The 20411-nt window shown below is 40.9% G+C and overlaps 2 protein-coding genes across 2 annotated transcripts; both read left to right on the top strand.

Moving 5' to 3' along the window:
* Positions 1-4500: 4500 nt before the first annotated feature.
* Positions 4501-9536, top strand: LOC140367490 (synaptic vesicle 2-related protein-like). The gene is made up of 16 exons (XM_072453988.1): positions 4501-4588; positions 4659-4783; positions 5291-5376; positions 5818-5916; positions 5983-6054; positions 6127-6251; positions 6819-6882; positions 6952-7077; positions 7154-7282; positions 7371-7447; positions 7624-7700; positions 7782-7886; positions 7970-8081; positions 8160-8241; positions 8975-9064; positions 9330-9536. Exons 1-16 carry the CDS (start codon positions 4530-4532, stop codon positions 9519-9521), a joined length of 1620 nt encoding a protein of 539 aa, XP_072310089.1. The 5' UTR covers positions 4501-4529; the 3' UTR covers positions 9522-9536.
* A 1340-nt stretch (positions 9537-10876) lies between these two features.
* On the top strand, positions 10877-20258 carry ssh1b (slingshot protein phosphatase 1b). The gene is made up of 15 exons (XM_072455460.1): positions 10877-10983; positions 11632-11669; positions 13087-13187; positions 13337-13401; positions 13472-13593; positions 13658-13726; positions 14668-14733; positions 15157-15351; positions 15521-15614; positions 15689-15817; positions 15907-15953; positions 16131-16277; positions 16549-16749; positions 16907-17540; positions 17624-20258. The coding sequence occupies exons 1-15, from the start codon at positions 10903-10905 to the stop codon at positions 18182-18184; spliced, it is 2550 nt and encodes an 849-aa protein (XP_072311561.1). The 5' UTR covers positions 10877-10902; the 3' UTR covers positions 18185-20258.
* Positions 20259-20411: the final 153 nt, after the last annotated feature.

Below are 20411 nucleotides of genomic sequence, written 5' to 3'. Positions count from 1 at the left end.
CTATCAAGCTCCCCAAATCATATGTTTTACTAATATTTGACAGGATTTTAAATGTGACGTTCCTCTGCTTGTTATCACTTTCAATTAGAGTCAATTAGACACAAGATCTACAGCTTCACAAAGAGAAAAGTCATGTTTTCATACTTTCTAGTGTTTGGAAACAGCTTCAGTTTTAATTGAGAGTTATGTTAGTCATGTGTTTTAGGAAAAATCAGCCAAACTGATATTAATACTATTTATATGATCTTGTGACCAACGTAACATCGCCCTCTTATTCCGTCTGTTTAAAATTTAAATTCAAGCTTCCTGTAAGCATCAACAAGGGCATCTTGTATTACAACCTTAACTTTGGCTCAAACAAATAGTGACATAAGATATTATTAGGCCTAATGGAAAACCTGGCATTGTCATTAAGTAATCTTTTATGCAAATACTGACGGGTAAGGTGGGTAAATAAAATCATACCTTTACATAGCACTTTTCTAACTTCAGGGCACTCAAAGGAAACCAGTCTCCCATTCAGACACAAATTGCCACACCAGTGTACACAGACACAAGCGGCGAGGCGGGTGAACTGTCTTGCCCCTTTGCACTGCTTCTTTAGTGAAGACCAGTGAGTCAAATGTACATTTAGATTTCTTTTGGAAAAAACTTGATTGACCCAAAAGGATAAATCATTCTATAGGCCAGTGTCTGTATGCCTATTCACCTTATTCCAGAGGTTTCCCTGAGCGCCGCCATCAGTTGTAATCCACCGCTTGTGATTGCAAACACAGAGCTGTCGACATCAAGCGTCGTATGTTGACTTGTTGTTGCGCATGAACGTTGAATATTTTTACAGAAATCAATCTACTTTATAGCATATTTTAGCTGCAAGACTTTTCCCTCATTCTCCACTTATTGAAAGGAGTTCCCGCTCGACTGGAAGTTGCATTACAACAGAAGTGCTGATCTGCACCATCTTTTGGTACAGATCCAAAAAGACAAGGTTCTGTCTAACTGTAACTTAACCGTCTTGATTCAAGTCTACGCACTCAGTTACAAGAGAACCAAATCAACATCACAGTCCCATTAGTGCCACACAACTTTCCTCTAACTTATTCATGTGAGCAAAGAGATTCTTGTCTCTTTGTCACCCCTAAAGGTCAAGTCGGTTCTTTAACACAACAAGTAGCCTACTATAGCCTACCTCTAATAATGTGGCTTTAAGGAGACCTATGGATTTGATCTAACTTTATGTGGAACAAACCTGGACTAAAGTATGACTTAACAAGGTGAGAAAATGGGCAAATGACACTTTCTTCACCTTATTCCATTCCACCCACTTTTGTCTCACGGATCAGCACCTTCGTAGTAATGGCACTTCCGGTCAAGGGGGAACTCTGTTCACTTCAGTGGAGAACAAGGGAAAAGTCTCGCTGCTAAAATATGCTGCTTATATCTACGGGTATTTGAGTAAAATGTCCAATGTTCATGTGACCAACAAGTCAACAATGCACCAATTCCCTGGACGGCCTGAAAACAGCTTTGACGTCTGTGTAGAACTCGAGGACGGCAGTCCTAGGTTAAATAATACAAGCGGAAGGAAGAACATAATCCATGTTGGATGGCGGCACTTAGTCTAACGTCCGGAATAAGGTGATTATAGGTCTATACTATGCATATACATACCATACTATGGTAATACTGACACCAAAAGATAAGATTTCCCGTTTTAGGCCTACACCATGAGTAGGCCTAACTTGGCTTAAGTAGCCCTATGAGCTAACGTGAACTAAAATGAGCTAACGTGAACTAAAATGAGCTAACATGAGCTAACATGACTGAAGTGCATGCCTAATGCTAATACATCAGATAGGCTTTTATTAAACACTAAAAGAATATTGTTATATTGTTATATATTGTTGTCAAACTAAATAAAGTAAACTTTATCTACTTCACTGCATGTTTGTTAGTCCATTCGTCCATCCATCTTCTTCTGCTTATCCAGGGCAGGGACTCCCAGACTTCCTCCTCCCCAGACTCTTCCTCCAACTCCTCCGGGGGGATCTCGAGGCGTTCCCAGACCAGCCGAGAGACATCCATCGTGTCCTGGGTCTTCCTCGGGGCCTCTTCCCGGTGGGACATGCCCGAAACATCTCCCCAGGGAGGCGCCCAGGAGGCATCCAGAACAGATGCCCGAGCCACCTCAGCTGGCTCCTCTCGACGTGGAGGAGCAGCGGCTCTACTCCGAGCTCCCCCCGTGTGACTGAGCTCCTCACCCTATCTCTAAGGGAGCGCCCAGCCACCCGGCAGAGGAAAATCATTGCGACCGGCGATCTTGTCCTTTCGGTCATTATCCAAAGCTCATGACCATAGGTGAGGGTAGTGTATGTTTGTTAGTATTCCAACTAAAAGAGAAACAATCAAGTGTTGTTTCAGTTAATCAAATCAAACATTAATCTTTAGAAACTTAAAATGTTGTGGAAAGTTGCTGTTAAAGGTGGAATGGACGATTGATTTTTTTCAGCAAATTTCATATTTCCTCATGGCGTGGATAAATCATTTGTCCTGCCACGTATACATCATAAAACGCACCTATCGCTCACCTGCAGCCGCGTGCGGTTCGTCCCCACGTTTCCGCGTGCCTAAGCGCATGGATCTATCATAATATAGTTCTCTCAGTGTACGGGGCAAAATGAAGACGGAGAAAGACAGTTGAGCTGACTCAGAAGTGGACAGAAATCTACGGGAGACGAGCGATGCGATGTGATCCGTTGCGCTAATAAACAAACGCACGTGTGTGTTGTATCAGTCCGCACGGGGGAGTGCGCATGAGCACTTCCGCCTGCGTTCTCAAATCGCCGAAAAATCGTCCATTGCGCCTTTAAGCCGCTGTTTAATGTAGTTTAATTATTCGGGGTACCGTAAATGAATGTTATTTGTTTAAAGCAGGGGTCACCAACCTCAAGGGCTAATTTATTAACACTGACTTGGTCAAGGGCTTACATACGTAACAAGATTACACAACAATTAAACCCAGTAAATATTCAATATATGTGTATTCATCGTGTATTTTTGAATTCTAAAACCAAACCTTAATTTACATTTTTAAACCAGTGAGTGATAAGAACAATGTAACACTTTAAAAATCTGAATTATATTCAATCCAGCCCTAACTCCTTCAATGAGTAATGCAATTGTCAAAATAAAAGCAAAGGTGCATAGCAAATATAAGAAAAATTTAGTCTTCCTGGTTCAGTCCTGTGTGAGTCCTGGGACCGAAACTGCTAGGCTATTTCGTGCCGCGGCTCCTGAAACTGCTGGGCTATTTGACTGTAGCCACGGCTCTGTAGCCACGGCTCTGTAGCCACGGCTCTGTAGCCACGGCTCTGTAGCCACGGCTCTGTAGCCACGGCTCTGTAGCCACGGCCACTTTAAACTTTAGCTCTGCCTCTGCATGAGTTAGACCTGGTTTAGTTCTGGGTTGGTCCAGGTCTGATAGTGGTCCTGTCCTGCATTGACAGCTCCTCCTCTGCTCTCTGAAACAGCCCTCTTCTGACGGGATTGAGCATTAATTGTCTCCATTTTGCTTGTCTTTGAATTGAAATATTGCCGATCTAAATACGTCTCTTTCCCGCGCGTCGCACCGCAGATCCAGCGCTGTTTGTGCACACGATGCGTCACTCTGGGTTTGACGTCTCTTTGGGTTTGGCGAAACTAGAAAGCTCTAACTGACCTGTTCTAAATTTAGAACAGGTCCTGCGACTGAGAGAGGACTTGTGGGTGGCCACAAGTCCAAAGGCGTGATAGTCCGAAACTGTGGCTCTCCTTGCGGCTCGTGCCCCAGTTAGGGACCGTCTCTAAACTACGTAAGGTGTTTGTTTAAAAATGTGTTATCTTAAAAAAGATAAAACATATTTAAAAAAAAGAATAATAATACGTCAAAGGTGTGCATGACACCTAGAGACTCAAACTACTATTATAACTTAGCGTTGACTATGTAGGTTGGCTGACTTGTGAGCTATCGAAAAGAATCCTTGATTTTTTAAGAAAAATATTCTTTAAAAATCTACAAAGGATTCATTTTTTTAACCCAAAAGGACTATGGCATCTAGGATTAGCTACTTGGATTCATGCTCAATGTTGTTGTTGTTTTTTTATAAATATGTTTGATATTTTTTAAGATAACACATTTTTAAACAAACACTTGCAATCGTATTTTAGAGACGGTCCCTAACTGGCGCAACAAGCGGCACTTCAGCGCGCAGCTCCCCACACATGCAAGTGAACCTCCGGACTCGTGGGGTAACCGCCCAAATGGCCCCCAAGTGCCCGCGGATGACCCCTGGTTATAGCTTTTGACCTGAACTCACAAATCTGCACAACTCTGGGTTAGCCTAAACGCCTTTGCTGTTTTGTGACTCCTCCTTCTCTCTCCTGACTCCTCCCTTGGGCTCTCATGGTCTAAATAGAAAACACAGACACCTGAGCCTGAGCCGGTGAACCAGCAGGTTGGACGAGGACAATGCGGATGGATATGATTCAACATGGAGCAGTTGAAGCACAAAGTTCTGTACAAGAAATGGAGGGATGATTCCCACCAAATGTATGTTTAGGTTTGTTAACTCAGAGAAACAGCCTGTAATAACTGACACGCTGCTGTAATTTACTTTCAGAACTGAGGAAGTCATAGTGGGACGATCTGATGAGGATTTCTGCTCTGACAATGAGATTCAAACCAGATCAAAAAGGCGTCCTGCAAGAGAGCCAGCGACCCTCTATGGAGCCAGCAGACTCGATGGTATTTATTTAATTGTCCCATTATTACCTGTCTCATACCATTATAGGCACTTTAGTCTCACTGCCATATGTGTCATTGTGTTGCATTCAGCCAATTAGAAGACGTTTGCTTTCCCAAATCACTGTTCCTTTCATTTATATTATTTAAAAACCAGGGCTGTCTCTAGCTATAGACGACAAGTACCTGACTATATCCGAGCCTGTATTTAACCAAATTATATAATAATCTCCCTGATTGTTTTGCTGTTTGAGACTGCCTCAAATGGCTGAGATTTTTTTTTGAACTTTTTCAAACAAAAATATACAAATAAAGTAGTATTCCCTCCCCTCTCACTCACACTACTGTCCTGTCCGTAAACAAAAAAGGAAATACTAATGTGGTGTCATATTACAAAACATTTGAGCATTTCCTCAAAATATGACTCTGGTATTATGCAATAAAACAGTATGTTATGAAATCAGTTCTCTACGTGAGATAACCGTTTGATCTGTATGTTCTGTACTTTAGATACTTTTACTATTGACGATGCTCTTGAGGCCATAGGCTTTGGAAAATTCCAGTGGAAAATCTGTCTATTTGCAGGACTGTCATGGGTAAGTTTTATACACGCACAATACAATGATTTGGTCGGTGTGTCAGCATTTGTTCGTCACAGCAATAACAATGCACAGATGCGGTCAGACATGGTTGCAAAGCAAATTTTGAAGCTGATGCGACACATATAGAGTCCGTCCCCAGCTTTTCTACACCAACACATATTAAAACATCATTCAACTCTATACATTCTACATCAGTGACATTGTACACATTCAAAACTCATTCATTCAACCTCACTCCTTCACTCTCAGACATTATTTACATTTGGGTACAGTAAGAAATGTGGCTAAATGTTCATACATTTTCGGGTTCTTGTGTTTGATGGGTGTGGTGCAGTCCAATTATATTTTTGGTGTGTTTAAACTACTGACGGTCCAGAGCACAGGGATCTACCACGTCAAATGCTGGTGTAATGAACTCTCTTTCACTCTGATCAGATCGGGGATGCAATGGAGATGATGCTCCTCAGTATTTTGGGCCCGCACCTACACTGTGAGTGGGGCCTGTCGGGCTTGGAGGTGGCGCTCATCACATCAGTAAGTCTGTCAAATCCCAGCCATGAATTTAGTAGCAAACTGCTGAAAAAATCTTCACATTGTCAGGTGGTGTTTGCTGGGATGGGGATTGGCGCTCCTTCGTGGGGTCATTTCTCAGACAGATATGGCAGAAGAACAGTACGTGGGCTTTTATGTTGTTTTCAGTTTTCTCTATGTAGTGTTCTCTTGCTGAACGTAAATGTTTCATAGGGGGTCATTTATTGTATGGTGTGGATTCTGTACTATGGCTTGCTGAGTTCTTTTGCTCCGAACTATGGCTGGTTAATAGCCCTCCGAGCACTTGTGGGGGTCGGTATTGGAGGAGCACCTCAGGCGTGAGTAACAAATAACGACAATAATAATGGTCTGGGTCATTTTACTGACGTGATGAGCATATACAGTAGTCTGATTCTGATATGTTGTTGTATTGCAAGCATGTTTTTTTTTGCATTGTGATGGAAATGTATCGATATTTATGTTCTTATTAGGAAATTAATCTTTGTGTTAATGCATGTGATTCTGCCAGAGAAACCAGACATACATTAACATACAGAACGTAAAGAAGCTCAGCAGGCACACAGTCTCCACCCAGGAAACCCTTTGTTTGTCTGAATCTGTCTTCAAGTGTAAAAGTTACTATGGCTGTGCTGTTATGTACGAAGCGTTGTACTTCAGGTATAAAATACTCCGAGGACAGGGGCTCGGTCTTTGGTAGAAGGCCTTGTCCTATCCATATCTCTTGTAACAAAGAATACTTTATTTCTTAACACACCAAGGCTCAGAAATGGATTATTATCAATATATTTTCCACAACAACATTTTCTTGTTTTTAATAATACGCATTGTCCCTTTTGTTAATTAACTACAAACACAAATGGATTTCTTTGACTTTTAATCTCTAGAGTAACGCTCAACATGGAATTCCTTTCAATGAAAGCGAGAGGCACCAGTGTCATGCTCATTGGGGTAAACGCTAATGGTTTCATTGTAATGTTGTGTAAAAATGCCCCTGACAAAACTCTTTATGTAAATCAGGTGTTCTGGGCAATTGGTGCCGTTTGTGAGGTTCTCTTGGCCTTGTTTGTCATGCCCACGCTTGGCTGGCGATGGCTTCTTGGTCTGTCAGTTTTTCCAATGACTATTTTTGTGCTCTTCTGTCATGTAAGTATTTTTTCTCATACAGTGTTTCATAAAAAGTATTTTCTTTTGTCAAAATATTGTTGTTCTTACTTTCCAGTGGTTGCCAGAAAGTCCTCGCTTTGATGTCATGGCAGGAAGGTATGAAAGGGCTATGAAAACGTTGGAGCAAATGGCAAAAGATAACAAGAAGTCTCTACCTCAAGGAAGGCTTATTTCTAAGGGTCCTGTAAGTTTTATTATAGACATAATTATTTGTGAAGTATTTTATTTAGCTACATGTTTATTATTACTATTAGAATTCTCATTTATTTCAGCAAAGCAATCGTGGGAGAGTCAAAGAGCTCTTCAGTCGTCAGTATATACGAACCACACTTACTGTGTGGTTTATTTGGTTAGTACCAATATGAAGTGTCTTAAAAGTGGAAGCAGGATTTAGTCAAATGTGTTTAAAGACCCAAAATGATCCAGTGTGTGTGTGTGTGTGTGTGTGTGCCTGTGTGTGCGCGTGTGTCTGTGTGTGTGTGCATGCGTGTGTGTGCGCATATGTGTGTCCGTGTGTCCGTCCAGGTTTGCCTTTGCATTCACTTATTACGGGATTGTCTTGCTGACAACTGAAATGTTCCAAGATGGAGACGCATGTGGAAGTAAGTCATACTTTAGCACAAAGGAAATTGTTTGTGGAAATGTTGTTAAACCATAGCCAAATTATACATTTGTTTCTTTAGCAAGTCAAGGAGTGAAGACTGAATGGACCTGTCGGCTGGAGTGCAAATATTTAACAACAGAAGACTACAAGGATCTTTTATGGACGACTCTGGCTGAATTCCCCGGTGAATCCTCTTATCACACAACCTCATTTAAATATTGTGTCGAAAGCTCCTACCCCAGTGTAATTATTATGTTATCTCCTTAGGTATTTTAATTGTCATGCTTACAATTGATCGACTTGGTAGGAAGAGGAGCATGGCCCTGTCTTTTTTCATGTTTACTCTGTGCATTCTGCCCATGTATGCCTGCATTGGGAGGTAAGTCTGTTTGTAGCTTTAACAGACATTAATCTTATTGCAAAAGAGAAGTAACTTGTATTTGTGTCGTGTGTGTAGGATATCTCTTACAATCCTTATTTTTGTTGCGAGAGCTGCAATCTCAGGAGGATACCAAGTCGTGTTTCTTTACACACCTGAGGTAAACATTGGTCTCACTTTAGAATAAAACATAGATGCAACGCATTTATGAATGATTTATTCATCAACAAATTAATCCTTAAATCATTTGTACAGGTATTAAGGGTTAATGTTTATTATTTGCTTATTTTTGTCAATATTATTTATCTATAAAATATGAAATATAACTTATTTCAGTTATTTTTTGTGTATGATTAGTACATAATGTTAAACATTTCTAAATTATGACTTTATTTTTGTCAATAAGTACCTAACATGTATAAATGCTTTGTGTCCATGCCTTTATTCTAAAGTGTTACCTAAACATTCAGTTAAGCCTGAAATGTATTCATTTATTCATAAACCAGATATTTTTTATTGCACTATTTATTTTCCAAATTAATGGGGGAAAATTGGCAAACTTCATGAGACAAAAATGGTCTTGATGTCTAGCCTTCGTGTTGTGGCCAAGGAGAGACACTCCTTTACTTACTAAAGTTATATTTGAAAAATGAATTTGGTCTTCTTTTTCAAATTAATTTAACAAAATTTTCATTAGTGGTATACAAGCGTAAACTCTTTTACCTGATATGTGTCGGCGGCATGTTGAAGAAAAGTTCAAACTAAAGAGATAAAGATTGGTTGGAGAAGAAAGGGAGAAACATAAATATGTTGAGTGTGTATCATTAACAAAAAAGAAAAAAGCTGTGCTATGGTTTTGGATCTTTGCATTTAAATCACCGTCTGTTCTCCAGGTGTTTCCCACAGAAATAAGGGCCTTGGCCGTTGGGACTTCCAGTGGCTTTGCCAAATTGGGAGCTCTCATCACTCCGTTTGTGGCACAAGTATGGATAGAATTGAATATTGATGTTTTGGACTGCATTGTAAATTAGTTTCAATGGATAACAATGATTTCGAGTTCTAGTCTACCTGACACTTGGCATTGATAATTATATTTGCACAACTTGGTACAATCTGTAATGACAGTATTTTACATCGGTAGTTATGGCTCTCTCTTATGGTGAAAAACATGTATGATCATTTCAGCTCAAATACTAGTTTGTGAATTCTCCATATTTACATTCAATCTTGACACTTTTCTTGCTGCAGGTGTTGCTGAGGAGTTCAGTCAGCCTCACTCTGTCTGTGTACTGTGTGTGTGCTGTGCTGGCAGGTGTCGCAGCTCTGCTCCTGCCCATTGAGAGTTTAGGCCACACTTTGCAGGAGCTGGAAACTGAGCCTGTGTCTGTGATCAAGCGCGCGTCTGCACTGAGCAGGTGCAGCCCGACACACGGGCCATAGATGTGTGGAACAGTGCATTTGATCCGTCCTTCAGAGCCCACTGTATGTTTAAGCTGTTAAAGCTGTTTACAACTCAACTTATACAATCCGTTCAATCAGCATTATTTTACTGTTACAAAGCTGTTACAACTCAACTTATACTCAACTTATACAATCCGTTCAATCAGCATTATTTTACTGTTACAAAGCTGTTACAACTCAACTTATACTCAACTTATACAATCCGTTCAATCAGCATTATTTTACTGTTACAACCAAAATACGTATACTGTGCCAAAATGACGATTTAATATTTATAAGAAGCTTTACAAAATGCCAATCAAATGTAATGATGTGCTTGAGATCATTTCTATTTATTTTTTTTCCGCATAAAGTTGTTCATTTATTAAAGTTGACTATTTTCATAATCTCTGCATCTAATGTTAATGTGTTATATAGGATTTGGCGGGACAGTGCAGTCAGAGATGGTTGCAAAACAAAGCGGCTGATCTTTAATTCCATTACACACGATAGAAACATTGTGCACAACTTTCTAAACGCATCAGTGCAGAGTTTTACACTTTCCCTTTCACACACTGTAGTGGAACCTGCTTTGATTTGTTTTTCAGCCAAAACTTACGCTTGAACATTCTGATTTCAGTTTGTAGTTGTGCTGCAAGATCAATCACAACTGAATAAAGTAGAAAGTCTAAAGGCGGCAGTTTTTTTTAAGTATGTACCATCATATCCTCCACAAACAACACAATATCTGCACAAACGCTTTACCTTGTGGTTTAGATCTGTAGGAACAAAACACATTATTGTATCCGTCCGTCAGAACTTAATATTCTCAATTATCTTTACAACGTGAAGCGCCCGGTGCGTCGTGCGTTACACCACCGTCGCGTTATGATAAGGAGACGCGTCGTTTATTGAGCCGTTTGTATCGAGCAGTCTGACCAGGCACCTTGACAACATTGGCCCAATGACGGCGCGCACGCGAACCGGCGCCAGCCAATCGGAAGCCTCCGTCCGAGCTGCGCGTCGTCCCTGCGCCGCGCCGCAACCTGCGCGCTGTTTTGTTTGTGTAGTCTGCGCTCGGGCGGCGTAACCACCTCCGGACTTCATATTATGCGCGACACAAACCGCCGGAGCATCATCGATTTTTCCCCGTCGCCAATGCGTGCCGCCGCCACCGCCTCTGCAGCGGGCGTCGGAGCGCGGATCGCGTCGTGCGCCTGCCCCAATGTCAGGTGCCGCCGGATGGGACTCTGACTAGGCATTTTCTCCCCGGTGACAAGAGTCGGCTGCCGCGCGTCTTCCCAGAGATAAAACGCGCTCCTCCTCCTCCTCCTCCTCCTCCCCCTCCTCCCTTCTCTCCTCCGGGCAGCGCGCACCGACCATGGCCCTGGTGACTCTGCAGCGCTCTCCCACCCCCAGTGCAGCATCCTCGGCCAGCACGGCCAACAGCAGCGCCGGGGAGGTGAGCCCAGCCCAGCCGCGCGTCTGTTTGGGTGGCGCTTTGGGGCCAAAAAAAAAAAAAAAACCTCCGTCTACTCGCGCACAGTTGATGGGGTGGAGCTGATTTGGATATGATAACTTTGATTTACTGCAGGGGGGACATCACGCACGAGGCTGTTTGGATGTTGTTTCGTGGCTTTGGTCGGGCCTGTTTGTGTTTTGTGAGGTCACGGCAGAGGATTTGTAAACAGAATCCTGGCAGGGGAGGGGGAGGTGGGCATTTGGATTTAGCTCTTGAGAACAAAGTGCTCAAGAGCTAACACAAATGGATTTCAAGAGCCCCCCCCCCCGTGAAAACACGCACGAAATGGCATTTAAAATCAGATGTGCTCCTTCATTTCATGTCCCAGGCTTACACATAATATCTGGGGTGAAGCTGTTTTTTGTTTGAAAGATGTCGAATTGAGCTATTGTTCAGAACTCCATTATTTCTGGTAATGAGCACGAACACAAAAACACACAAGAAGAAAGTATATGGAGCTGGATTTATAGTTTGTTTATTGGTTTCTGAACTTGTTGGGTTTGTAAAAGGGACAACAGTAGTAGCATTGGTGAACATGGCCAGTAGATGGTGCTGTCTCATGGCTAATCCTCTTGTTTTTGTCTTTAGGATTTTGGGAGTGATGATGACAGGAAAAACAATCAATGGTAAGTGTCTCATTCTCACACAATACTTCACGCTCCGTTTCTGTACTAAGGAAATGGCTTAATAGGTGTAGAAGACAATGGAAAAAAACATTATGCCTTGGTAATTGTTCTAGTGAACTCCTGTCTCCTTTACCATCTTTTATTATTGTGTCGTATGTTGTACTTGTATTCACATAATGTACCTTTATCTAGTTTTAAAATACTAGCTTTTGTATCCATTAGGTATGTATTATTATTGACAGCCTCGCTATCTAACACTGTAAATAAATGGAAAACGATCACATCAAGGAGCCAGTCACACACATTCATTCACCAGAGTACAACAGACGAGGAGGAGGTGAGGTGTCTTGCTCAAAGACACAACAGCATTTACTGAAGGGAACAGGAGTAAAACGTCAGAGTTTTGCACCGTAGGTTGAATTCTAACTGAGGTACTGCCACTCAGACACTTTATTGTACATTTTTGTCATTGTCAGGTCTTGTTAAATTACTTGGGGATGATTCTCATTGTCTCAGCACATGTCTGTGTGTCATCTGCACATGAAATCATTTATACTGATCAAAAGAATTTGCTCCACTCATTAGTTATTCTTAATAGTGCGTCAGAGACTTTTCCACCTCCCACTTTGATTTGTTTGAATGATGCTATTGTTAAGCTTGAGTCGGCTGTGGAAGTTAGTGCTGTGAGGAAGAGGGGTATGATCACTGAAGAAGACATTATAGGTAATGTTTTAATTCAAAGAACCTGCTGCATTCATGACATGTTTTCCCGTACGTTATATTGCGCCTTTAGCTTCAAGAGTGCACCCACAGGCTAAATAAGCAATTTTATAATGCCAAGTAACAGTTATCTAACACAATAAATCTGGTTTGGGATTTGGGAAGGCACTAATTGCAAATCCCAAAGGCACTAATTGTGTGCTGTTCTACATTAGTATTTAGTACTTAACTCACAGTAAGTATTTTAATGTTAAAATGCAACTTGCTCAAATCATTACTTGAGAATATGCTACGGAGATTGTGTAGCTACATCCTTTCCTGTTTCATGTTATATTTTACTCTTATGCGGTTTTGTACATTCTTGTTAATCTGTAAAATGACAACTACTATTACTACTACTACTACGACGCAGACTACGACAACTACTACTACTACTACTACTACGGTCTGTAGCAGCTGTCAGTTCTTTGCTTTTATTCACACAGTTTTCATTCATTCCAAAAATAATACATTAAATAAATCTTTAAATATTTGGAATTATCTTTTATATTCTTGATGCGTTTTTTCTCTCTCTAAAAAGCAGCAAGAAATATAAATATTTAGAGCAATGGACGAATCCTCAGTTTAAACATTTTTGGAGCCGGCCAAAATGATTTGTAACAGTCTTAATGCTTTAATTCTTTGTTTATCTTTTCAGCCTCAGTGAGAGTTTCTTCATGGTCAAAGGAGCTGCTCTTTTCCTTCAACAAGGCGGCGTTGCACAGGAGCCAAATACCTCCACCCAACATAAACATGCAGGTAAATCCTCACACTACATGTTTCTGTTGCCTTTTTAAACAAGTGTGCTCAAGAAAAAGACAGTCTGAAGGGTTTTATCTGTTTAGTTGGAAGTACTTATTCCGTCTCATTGTGAAAAGTTAGAGTTATAACGATTGTATTTGATCTAGGGGATCTACCTCAACACCTTCAGGTCATGTTTAAGATCCTCCGTGCCGAAGACCGCATCAAGTTGGTAAGTGGAAATGCAATATCTCTTCAAAACTGACTTTTAACAGAAGATTAAAGGATCTCAACTCTCCCAGGCTGTACGTTTGGAAAGCGGATGGTCAGAAAGGGTGCGTTACATGGTCGTGATCTATACCAATGGTCATCAAGACACTGAGGAAAATATTGTCCTGGGAATGGATTTTGCAGATAAAGACAGGTATGAGCTCACCTTTACTTTCATGGCGTAATTCTTTATCCATAAATACATTATTTGTCTGCAGTAAAACGTGTTCGATTGGGATGGTGTTGCCAATGTGGAGTGACACAAACATCCACTTAGATGGAGATGGGTAAGTGTGGCTTTCAACCTTTTCTCTGGACTCAAGGTCTATTTGAAAATATAAAATGTTGTTTTTTTTAAAGATTGCTTTACTCGTGTTTCCACACCTTGAAATATTGCGCTACATCTTATATTTGTGAGTGACAATAGGATTTCATTATCGGAATTATTCAGCATACAAATAAAGTTGTATATAGGTGTTCTTGGTGCAGTTTGTACAATGCAGTGACAAACATCTCAGTCGCACTAGTCCATCGTGGGCCTCCCCAAGAGTCATTGTAAGCCTTTGCAGACTGGCTTTTTTGTCATTAGTTCAGCTGTGCGCCGAATATGATTTAAACAATGTCAACTTTGAGTATTTGCCTGATTAATTCATCTTGTACTGCTTGTTCTCACTAGGGGTTTTGAGTGGAGCCTATCACTGTCACTTTGTTGCGGCGAGCTGGACAGGGGCCTGCTAGTCACAGGGTTAACACTGATTCCCAAAAATAATAATAAAACTAATTTGAATCTATTTAATTTTCAGACGATAAATACAAACATACATGTATGTATGTTTTTAATCAAAAGGTTTCGTTAAGGCAATGTTTGTCCAACCTCCCTTCAATATCTGCTTAATAATGTATCTTTCTTTTGGTCCTTGGAGCCCAGTGAGAAACGGGTTGTAGCAGTAGAGATTGCAACAGAAAGCATTTTGTTGTACTCTTTGTTTTACAATTTATTCAAATTCACTCCGTTATGTGGTTTTGGGTGCCCTCTAGTGTCAGAGAATAACATGCATTTCTGTTTCTTGCTGACCTGTTAACATTGTGTGTGGCTTTGAGTTGGGGGAATGTTCCATGGGGCTCATGGGGAGTCAAAGGCATAAACAACCGTGTACCTGTGTTTACATATATGAACAACTCTCATCAGACTCAAATTTACCTCTAATTTCTTCTCATCTCTTCTCAGAGGCTTTAGTGTCAACACAGCAGGGCGGTCACATGTCTTCAAGCCTGTGTCTGTGCAGGCCATGTGGTGAGTAAATCTTTGATCTGTGGGATTAGGCTGAGAAAGATAAGCAAATTCTCTATCCGGTCTAAATGGTTTCTGACTCAGTACTTTAGGGTATTTTGGGTTTATGTGTGATGTGGAAAGTTTTCTTCTTGTATATTTACAGTGGTTTGCTTTTTTTATTATCACTTTTAATTTGGGAGGTAATGGCTTGAATTCTGATTTTGTTTTTTAAATATCTAGAAATAAACACCAACCTAGATCCCATAATACAATACAAATACAAGATCACACCAGGTTAATATAGTACAAACAATTTTTTTTACCCAAAATACATCCCTGTTGATGGATATTGAGTGCTTCTGTATATGTATTTTAGTTTTGCATAACTATGCCATCTGCTGGTCACTTGGAAGAATGACCTTGTTAATCTCGTGTGACCCACAGGTCGGCCCTTCAGGTCATTCATAAAGCATGTGAGGTGTCACGTCGGTTCAACTACTTCCCAGGAGGCATTGCTCTCACGTGGATGGCCTTTTATGAGAGCAGCATCACCTCAGAACAAAGTTGTATTAATGAGTGGAACACTATGACAGACCTGGAGAGCACACGACCTGATTCTCCTGCCACGTTTGTAGAAAGGTGAAAATCATATGAAACACAGTATTTCATAATTATCACTTATTAGTTATTATATTTTACTTGTCTCTGGTATTGACCAAAATGCAGAAACACACTGACATAGAGAACTTTATTGTCTTATCTTGGCAGATGTAACTCACAATTTTTCTGTTTTTTTTGTTTTTGACAGACCAACAGAGAGAGAGAGGACAGAGTGTCTGATCAAAGCCAAACTTCGTAACGTCATGATGTTTCAAGATCTGGAGAACATCACGTCAAAGGAGGTTTGCAGAAACTGAAAAGAACACAATTCATACTATATGTGATAATGCAAACATAATGCTGATTATTTGTGCAGATTCGAAATGAGCTGGAGCAACATATGAGCTGCAACCTCCAAGATTACAAGGAGTTTATGGACAATGAGATGCTTTTAATTTTGGGGCAGATGGACAAAGCCACTCTCATCTTTGAACATGTGTATTTGGTAAACATAACACTTACTTAGTGCATTTAATCTGATTGTAAATGCTACACAAAGAAAATGATGCTCTCATTTCTGTCTATTTATTCAAGGGCTCTGAATGGAATGCTTCTAATCTGGAGGAGCTAAGAGACTGCGGGTGAGTTTATTAATTACAGTCAAACATGCCATTTCTATTCTATGCATGGTTGTTTTATTACACCTCTGAATTGTAAAAGCTAAGGTTTGTGTTATTTATAAATAGAGAACACGTATAGATTTATAACCATTTGATTTTTAGCAAGTGTGCGACTTTGCACGTTGTCTTTTGTTGCAGAGTGGGTTACATTCTGAACATTACAAGAGAGATAGACAACTTCTTCCCTGGACTGTTCTCTTATCACAATGTGCGAGTATATGACGAGGAGGCCACAGACCTTCTGGCCCACTGGAATGACACCTACAACTTCATTGTCAAAGCCAAGTAAGATGCTGCCACAATTTATATAGAAAAACATTAAGGATATCAAGACGTGAGGTAGAAAGTCACTAATGCACTGCCACTATCAACATGCACTACTCTATTATTCAGTAGAGTTTAGCGTACCTTCAATGCACAAACTGTCAATGTAGCATTGACAAATCTTTTGATGCCCCGAGTTGCTGGTTCTGCCAGCAGACTGATATAAAATATTACAGAGTTTAATAAATGGATGCATTGGTCACCATTGTAAATGTGTTTGACTGTCCAACAGGAAAAACAATTCCAAGTGCCTGGTGCACTGTAAGATGGGGGTGAGCCGCTCTGCTTCCACTGTTATTGCCTACGCCATGAAGGAGTACGGCTGGTCGCTGGAGAAAGCCCACAACCATGTGAAGCAAAAACGCAGCATAGCTCAGCCAAATGCTGCTTTCATGAAGCAACTTGCTGAGTATGAGGGAATCTTGGATGCAAGGTTAGCAACGTAGCATTGATTCAATTATTTTGTTTCAAATCTAACTTCAAATGGAGAACAGTTTAAAGTGATTGTATACTTTCTCAATGCATGAAAGTTAGCCTGCTTTATAAATTTGATTTGTTGATAAGTTTGATTTGATGCCCCTATTTTATAGTAAACAGCGCCACAACAAACTTTGGAGGCCTGAAACTGATGAGGAGAGCTCTGATGATCTGCAGGCGTCGGGTCACACCACTGGAGGAGAGGAAACGCCTGGGCTGAGAGATGAAGAGGCCTGGGGGGGCTGTGGGGCATCCCCCTGCAGAATGGGTCTGGAAATGGAGCCCCTGGACTCACTGAACTATAATTATTATTTCAGACGTTTGTCAGATTCTGCACTAGACAGTGAGCCCTCCACTCCAGTGCGAGGCCCCCCTCTGCTTGGGATGGAGCGGGTTTTCATAGAGATTGAAGATGTAGAAAGGGATGCCCTGTTGGAGGACGATGGTTTCCCTATGGCCCATTTAGCACTGCCCGGGGAAGGCACAGCCGCTCAGACATGTGGACGTCTGGACCCTTTGGAGGACATGAGACTGAGATTGGAGTTCAGCACTTTGGAAGAAGAGGACGAAGAGGAAGCTAAGAAGGAGGAAGCGGAAATGGCTGCTCTGGCTCAAACCCCTGGAAACTCTGATGGAAAGAGAGGAGACGACGACAGGCAGGAAGATGGCCGTCTAGGCTTTGCCAACCTCAACACTAACAACAGCAATCGACTAGCAGCCAAGCGCAGCTGTCCTGCAGCTTTTGATGTAAGTGACACGTCTGTAATGTCTAGTGAGGTGTTTCTTGTTTTTTATTGTAAAACATCTGATCTTTTTCTGTCCCAATATAGGATAGTGGAAGCACTAGCAACCCTTTGAAGGTAAAGCCCTCATATCAGTCCTGTAAAGACTGTCTGCGACTTCCCCAGGGGCGGCGCTGTGACCGTCCATCAGGGAGCAGGTCGCATCGTCTAAACCCATCACGCCATTGTAATGTTCCTTCAATATATATCAACCCGCCTGGAACCGTCTTCAAATCTAATCCAGTGTTGTCATCCATGGCCACTGGAGTTGTCACTCCAAACCTGGTCCAGCCCTGCAGTCATTTCTGTCCCACCTGCACCACAGGAGTCCCACTTGCACACCGGCCCAAGCTAGCCTCCCCCATGAGTTGTGAGGAGACCGACAGCATGACTGAGGAGGTGCAAGGACATGTTCATGCTCAAACAGATGCCATAGATCTCACCCCAGGTTTAACCCCTCATTGTGAGAGTGCAGTGCCTCTCCAGCTGCAGATACCAGGAGTGGGGATCGGATTTGGACTTGAACTTATGCAGCAGAGGGCAGAGCAGCTTGAGAAGCTGCCCAGTTTGGCTATGGAAGGCCAGCTTTCAGTGAGGCCTCTGCCTTAATAAATGTGATCTGGAAAAGATGAAGCTTGTGAGGCTTAGCTGTGCCTCTACAATGATCAGAAGCCAAAGCTCTGGCCTGATCAATGCTGGCTTATGCAGCTGTCCAGCTCCTCTGGCATCAGCTGCAGCAGGCTGCATCTACAGAAAGGCTCACAAACACATTGGGATCAGATGATTCAGCACTGGCTCGTGTACCTGCTTCTAGAAACCACTGACAGAAGACTTTTCCTCTTACAAAACTGTGTATGATTATTATCCTTTGGTTAGCTTTCCAAAGCCCAATGACGGTAGCTCATACTGACAACAGACAGATTTCATCAAAAGCAGAAGCCGTTGAGGTTATGGTCATCTAATGTTATTGAAGATGGCTGTCTGACTTACAGCAAGCACTTTGCTGGTGTTGCAAAGAGGGCAAAACAGAAGCAACATAGTGATGTGGGTACACTGTTTGGATTATCTCATCAATGGTATTTAAAAGCACCCTCAATCAGTGTTGGCCACTTGGAATCACCTGCATAGCAATTGAATCATCACTGATTCACAGCAGTTTTTGTTCTTGTAGATTTGACATTTTACCAGGGCATTTAATGTGACATTATATGTGTAAAAAGCATGTCATTGTTCGTGGGCCTTGTATCTGACCACCATCATCTTGTGTGTTTGCCCCAGTGAGTCCCTTTTATTACTGATGTGATCATGTCCTTTAAGCACTTGACTGAGCATGTTGAGAAGTGTTACGCAAACGTTTTGTGCACACTCGCACACATTTAAGTGAACTTGAAATCCAATTTTGTTTTTTTTATTTTTTTGGCACAAACAATAATGAGAGGTCTCCTATAAAGAGAGACATTCACGCTTTATCAACTAAAGATTTGATTACAGCTAATACTACCTTAAAATAGTGACACAGAAACATGCACACAAATGACTAAAATGCTTTAGCACATCTCCTGACATTCTTGACCATGGCATAAACAATACTGGCTGGTGTCTTTAACTGTGCTTACATTTCAAACTACCAGAATCAAGTAATAACTTGTTTTGTTCATGTACTTGAAGTATGAATCGTGCATTTCAGTTTAAATGCTGCCTGCCACAGATCCTAAGTTGCTGTGCCACAATGTGACGTTTACTTGAATTTGTGTTCCTGTTTTTGCATGCTGGGTGTGCTGAAACCAAAGGGGATTATTGTTTTATTTTTATTTATTATAAGCTTTTTGTGATTAACCATTATTTTTGACAATTTTGCATTTGACCCATGCTTATGGAGCAGCAGGCTTGCTCCATCATACATTTATATTGTTATTTTGCATTTGTTACTACATTTCAGCCATATTATCAAAAGCACATCCAGCCCATTGTTTACTGGATAAATGGTGCATGGAATCTCTTTATTTCTCCAACACTTTGTATTTTTGGTTGTGTATTTAAGTGCCTTAAACTCAGCCTTAGCTCCATCATATTGATTGAAGGCTTAAAATCTTTGTTGATGGTCTGGCTTTCTGTACATACAAAACATATTTACTCCCCAGTAAAAAATCATTAACCTCTCTGAAATGTATGGCATATTATGTATGCAAACATAAAGAACTGGTGGACTTCCATTTATAATATCCTATCTATGACTACTCCTATCTGTTTGATATTGTTCTGCCTCTGTGGTACACTGAGAAACCTCAAATTTCCTGGAATAGGAGCTGTCTTATTTTTAGGACTGGTTAGTTTTCAGCTGTCAATAGGAAGACTTTCAGCTTAAGTCTTTTATGTAGAAAGTTTGATCCAAAACTTTCAAATTGCTTTGCTTTCAATACAAGTTAAAGTGTAATGCCTTCAATTATCTTTCATCATAGACCATCCACAACTTCCCCATTGATGCATTTGTTAATCACTGGTTGTTTTCAAGCAGATCATCAAACTGAATGAATAAAAAAGAAGACTGTTTCTGGTGGAAACTCCTCATTGTCTTCTGTATGGTACAATGCCAATGTTTATGTGCAATGCACTTTTTTGATAATTTGTTAAAGTAATATCCATGTTAATATTTATCATGGAAATAAACCATTTCTTCAGCATAGTATTTTGTGTTTTTGCAGAAAAGAAAAAATGTTGCTTTTGCCTTCACTTGCTCTTTAAATGAAATGAACTGGGCAGATAGTTTTATTGAATTATCCAAATAAAGTGGCTCTGACATCATGAGACAGGTGACAGTTCAGGGAAAGCCTCTCAA

The sequence above is a fragment of the Eucyclogobius newberryi genome, unplaced genomic scaffold (genome assembly GCF_026437365.1).
Source record: "Eucyclogobius newberryi isolate DKJ021-1_F unplaced genomic scaffold, fEucNew1.0.hap1 SCAF_2, whole genome shotgun sequence".
Lineage (NCBI taxonomy): Eukaryota > Metazoa > Chordata > Actinopteri > Gobiiformes > Gobiidae > Eucyclogobius > Eucyclogobius newberryi.
The sequence above is the reverse complement of the archived record's forward strand: the minus strand, read 5'-3'. Positions and strand labels throughout refer to the sequence as shown.

What these genes read in the sequence shown, in the direction of transcription:
- LOC140367490 (XM_072453988.1), top strand. Translation starts at nt 4,530, where the DNA reads ATGGAGCAGTTGAAGCACAAAGTTCTGTACAAGAAATGGAGGGATGAT. An exon ending in TTTTTGTGCTCTTCTGTCAT is followed by an intron (nt 7,078 to 7,153) that starts GTAAGTATTTTT and finishes CTTACTTTCCAG; the next exon opens with TGGTTGCCAGAAAGTCCTCG. An exon ending in GGCTTATTTCTAAGGGTCCT is followed by an intron (nt 7,283 to 7,370) that starts GTAAGTTTTATT and finishes CATTTATTTCAG; the next exon opens with CAAAGCAATCGTGGGAGAGT.
- ssh1b (XM_072455460.1), top strand. Translation starts at nt 10,903, where the DNA reads ATGGCCCTGGTGACTCTGCAGCGCTCTCCCACCCCCAGTGCAGCATCC. An exon ending in CCGAAGACCGCATCAAGTTG is followed by an intron (nt 13,402 to 13,471) that starts GTAAGTGGAAAT and finishes CAACTCTCCCAG; the next exon opens with GCTGTACGTTTGGAAAGCGG. An exon ending in ATCCACTTAGATGGAGATGG is followed by an intron (nt 13,727 to 14,667) that starts GTAAGTGTGGCT and finishes ATCTCTTCTCAG; the next exon opens with AGGCTTTAGTGTCAACACAG.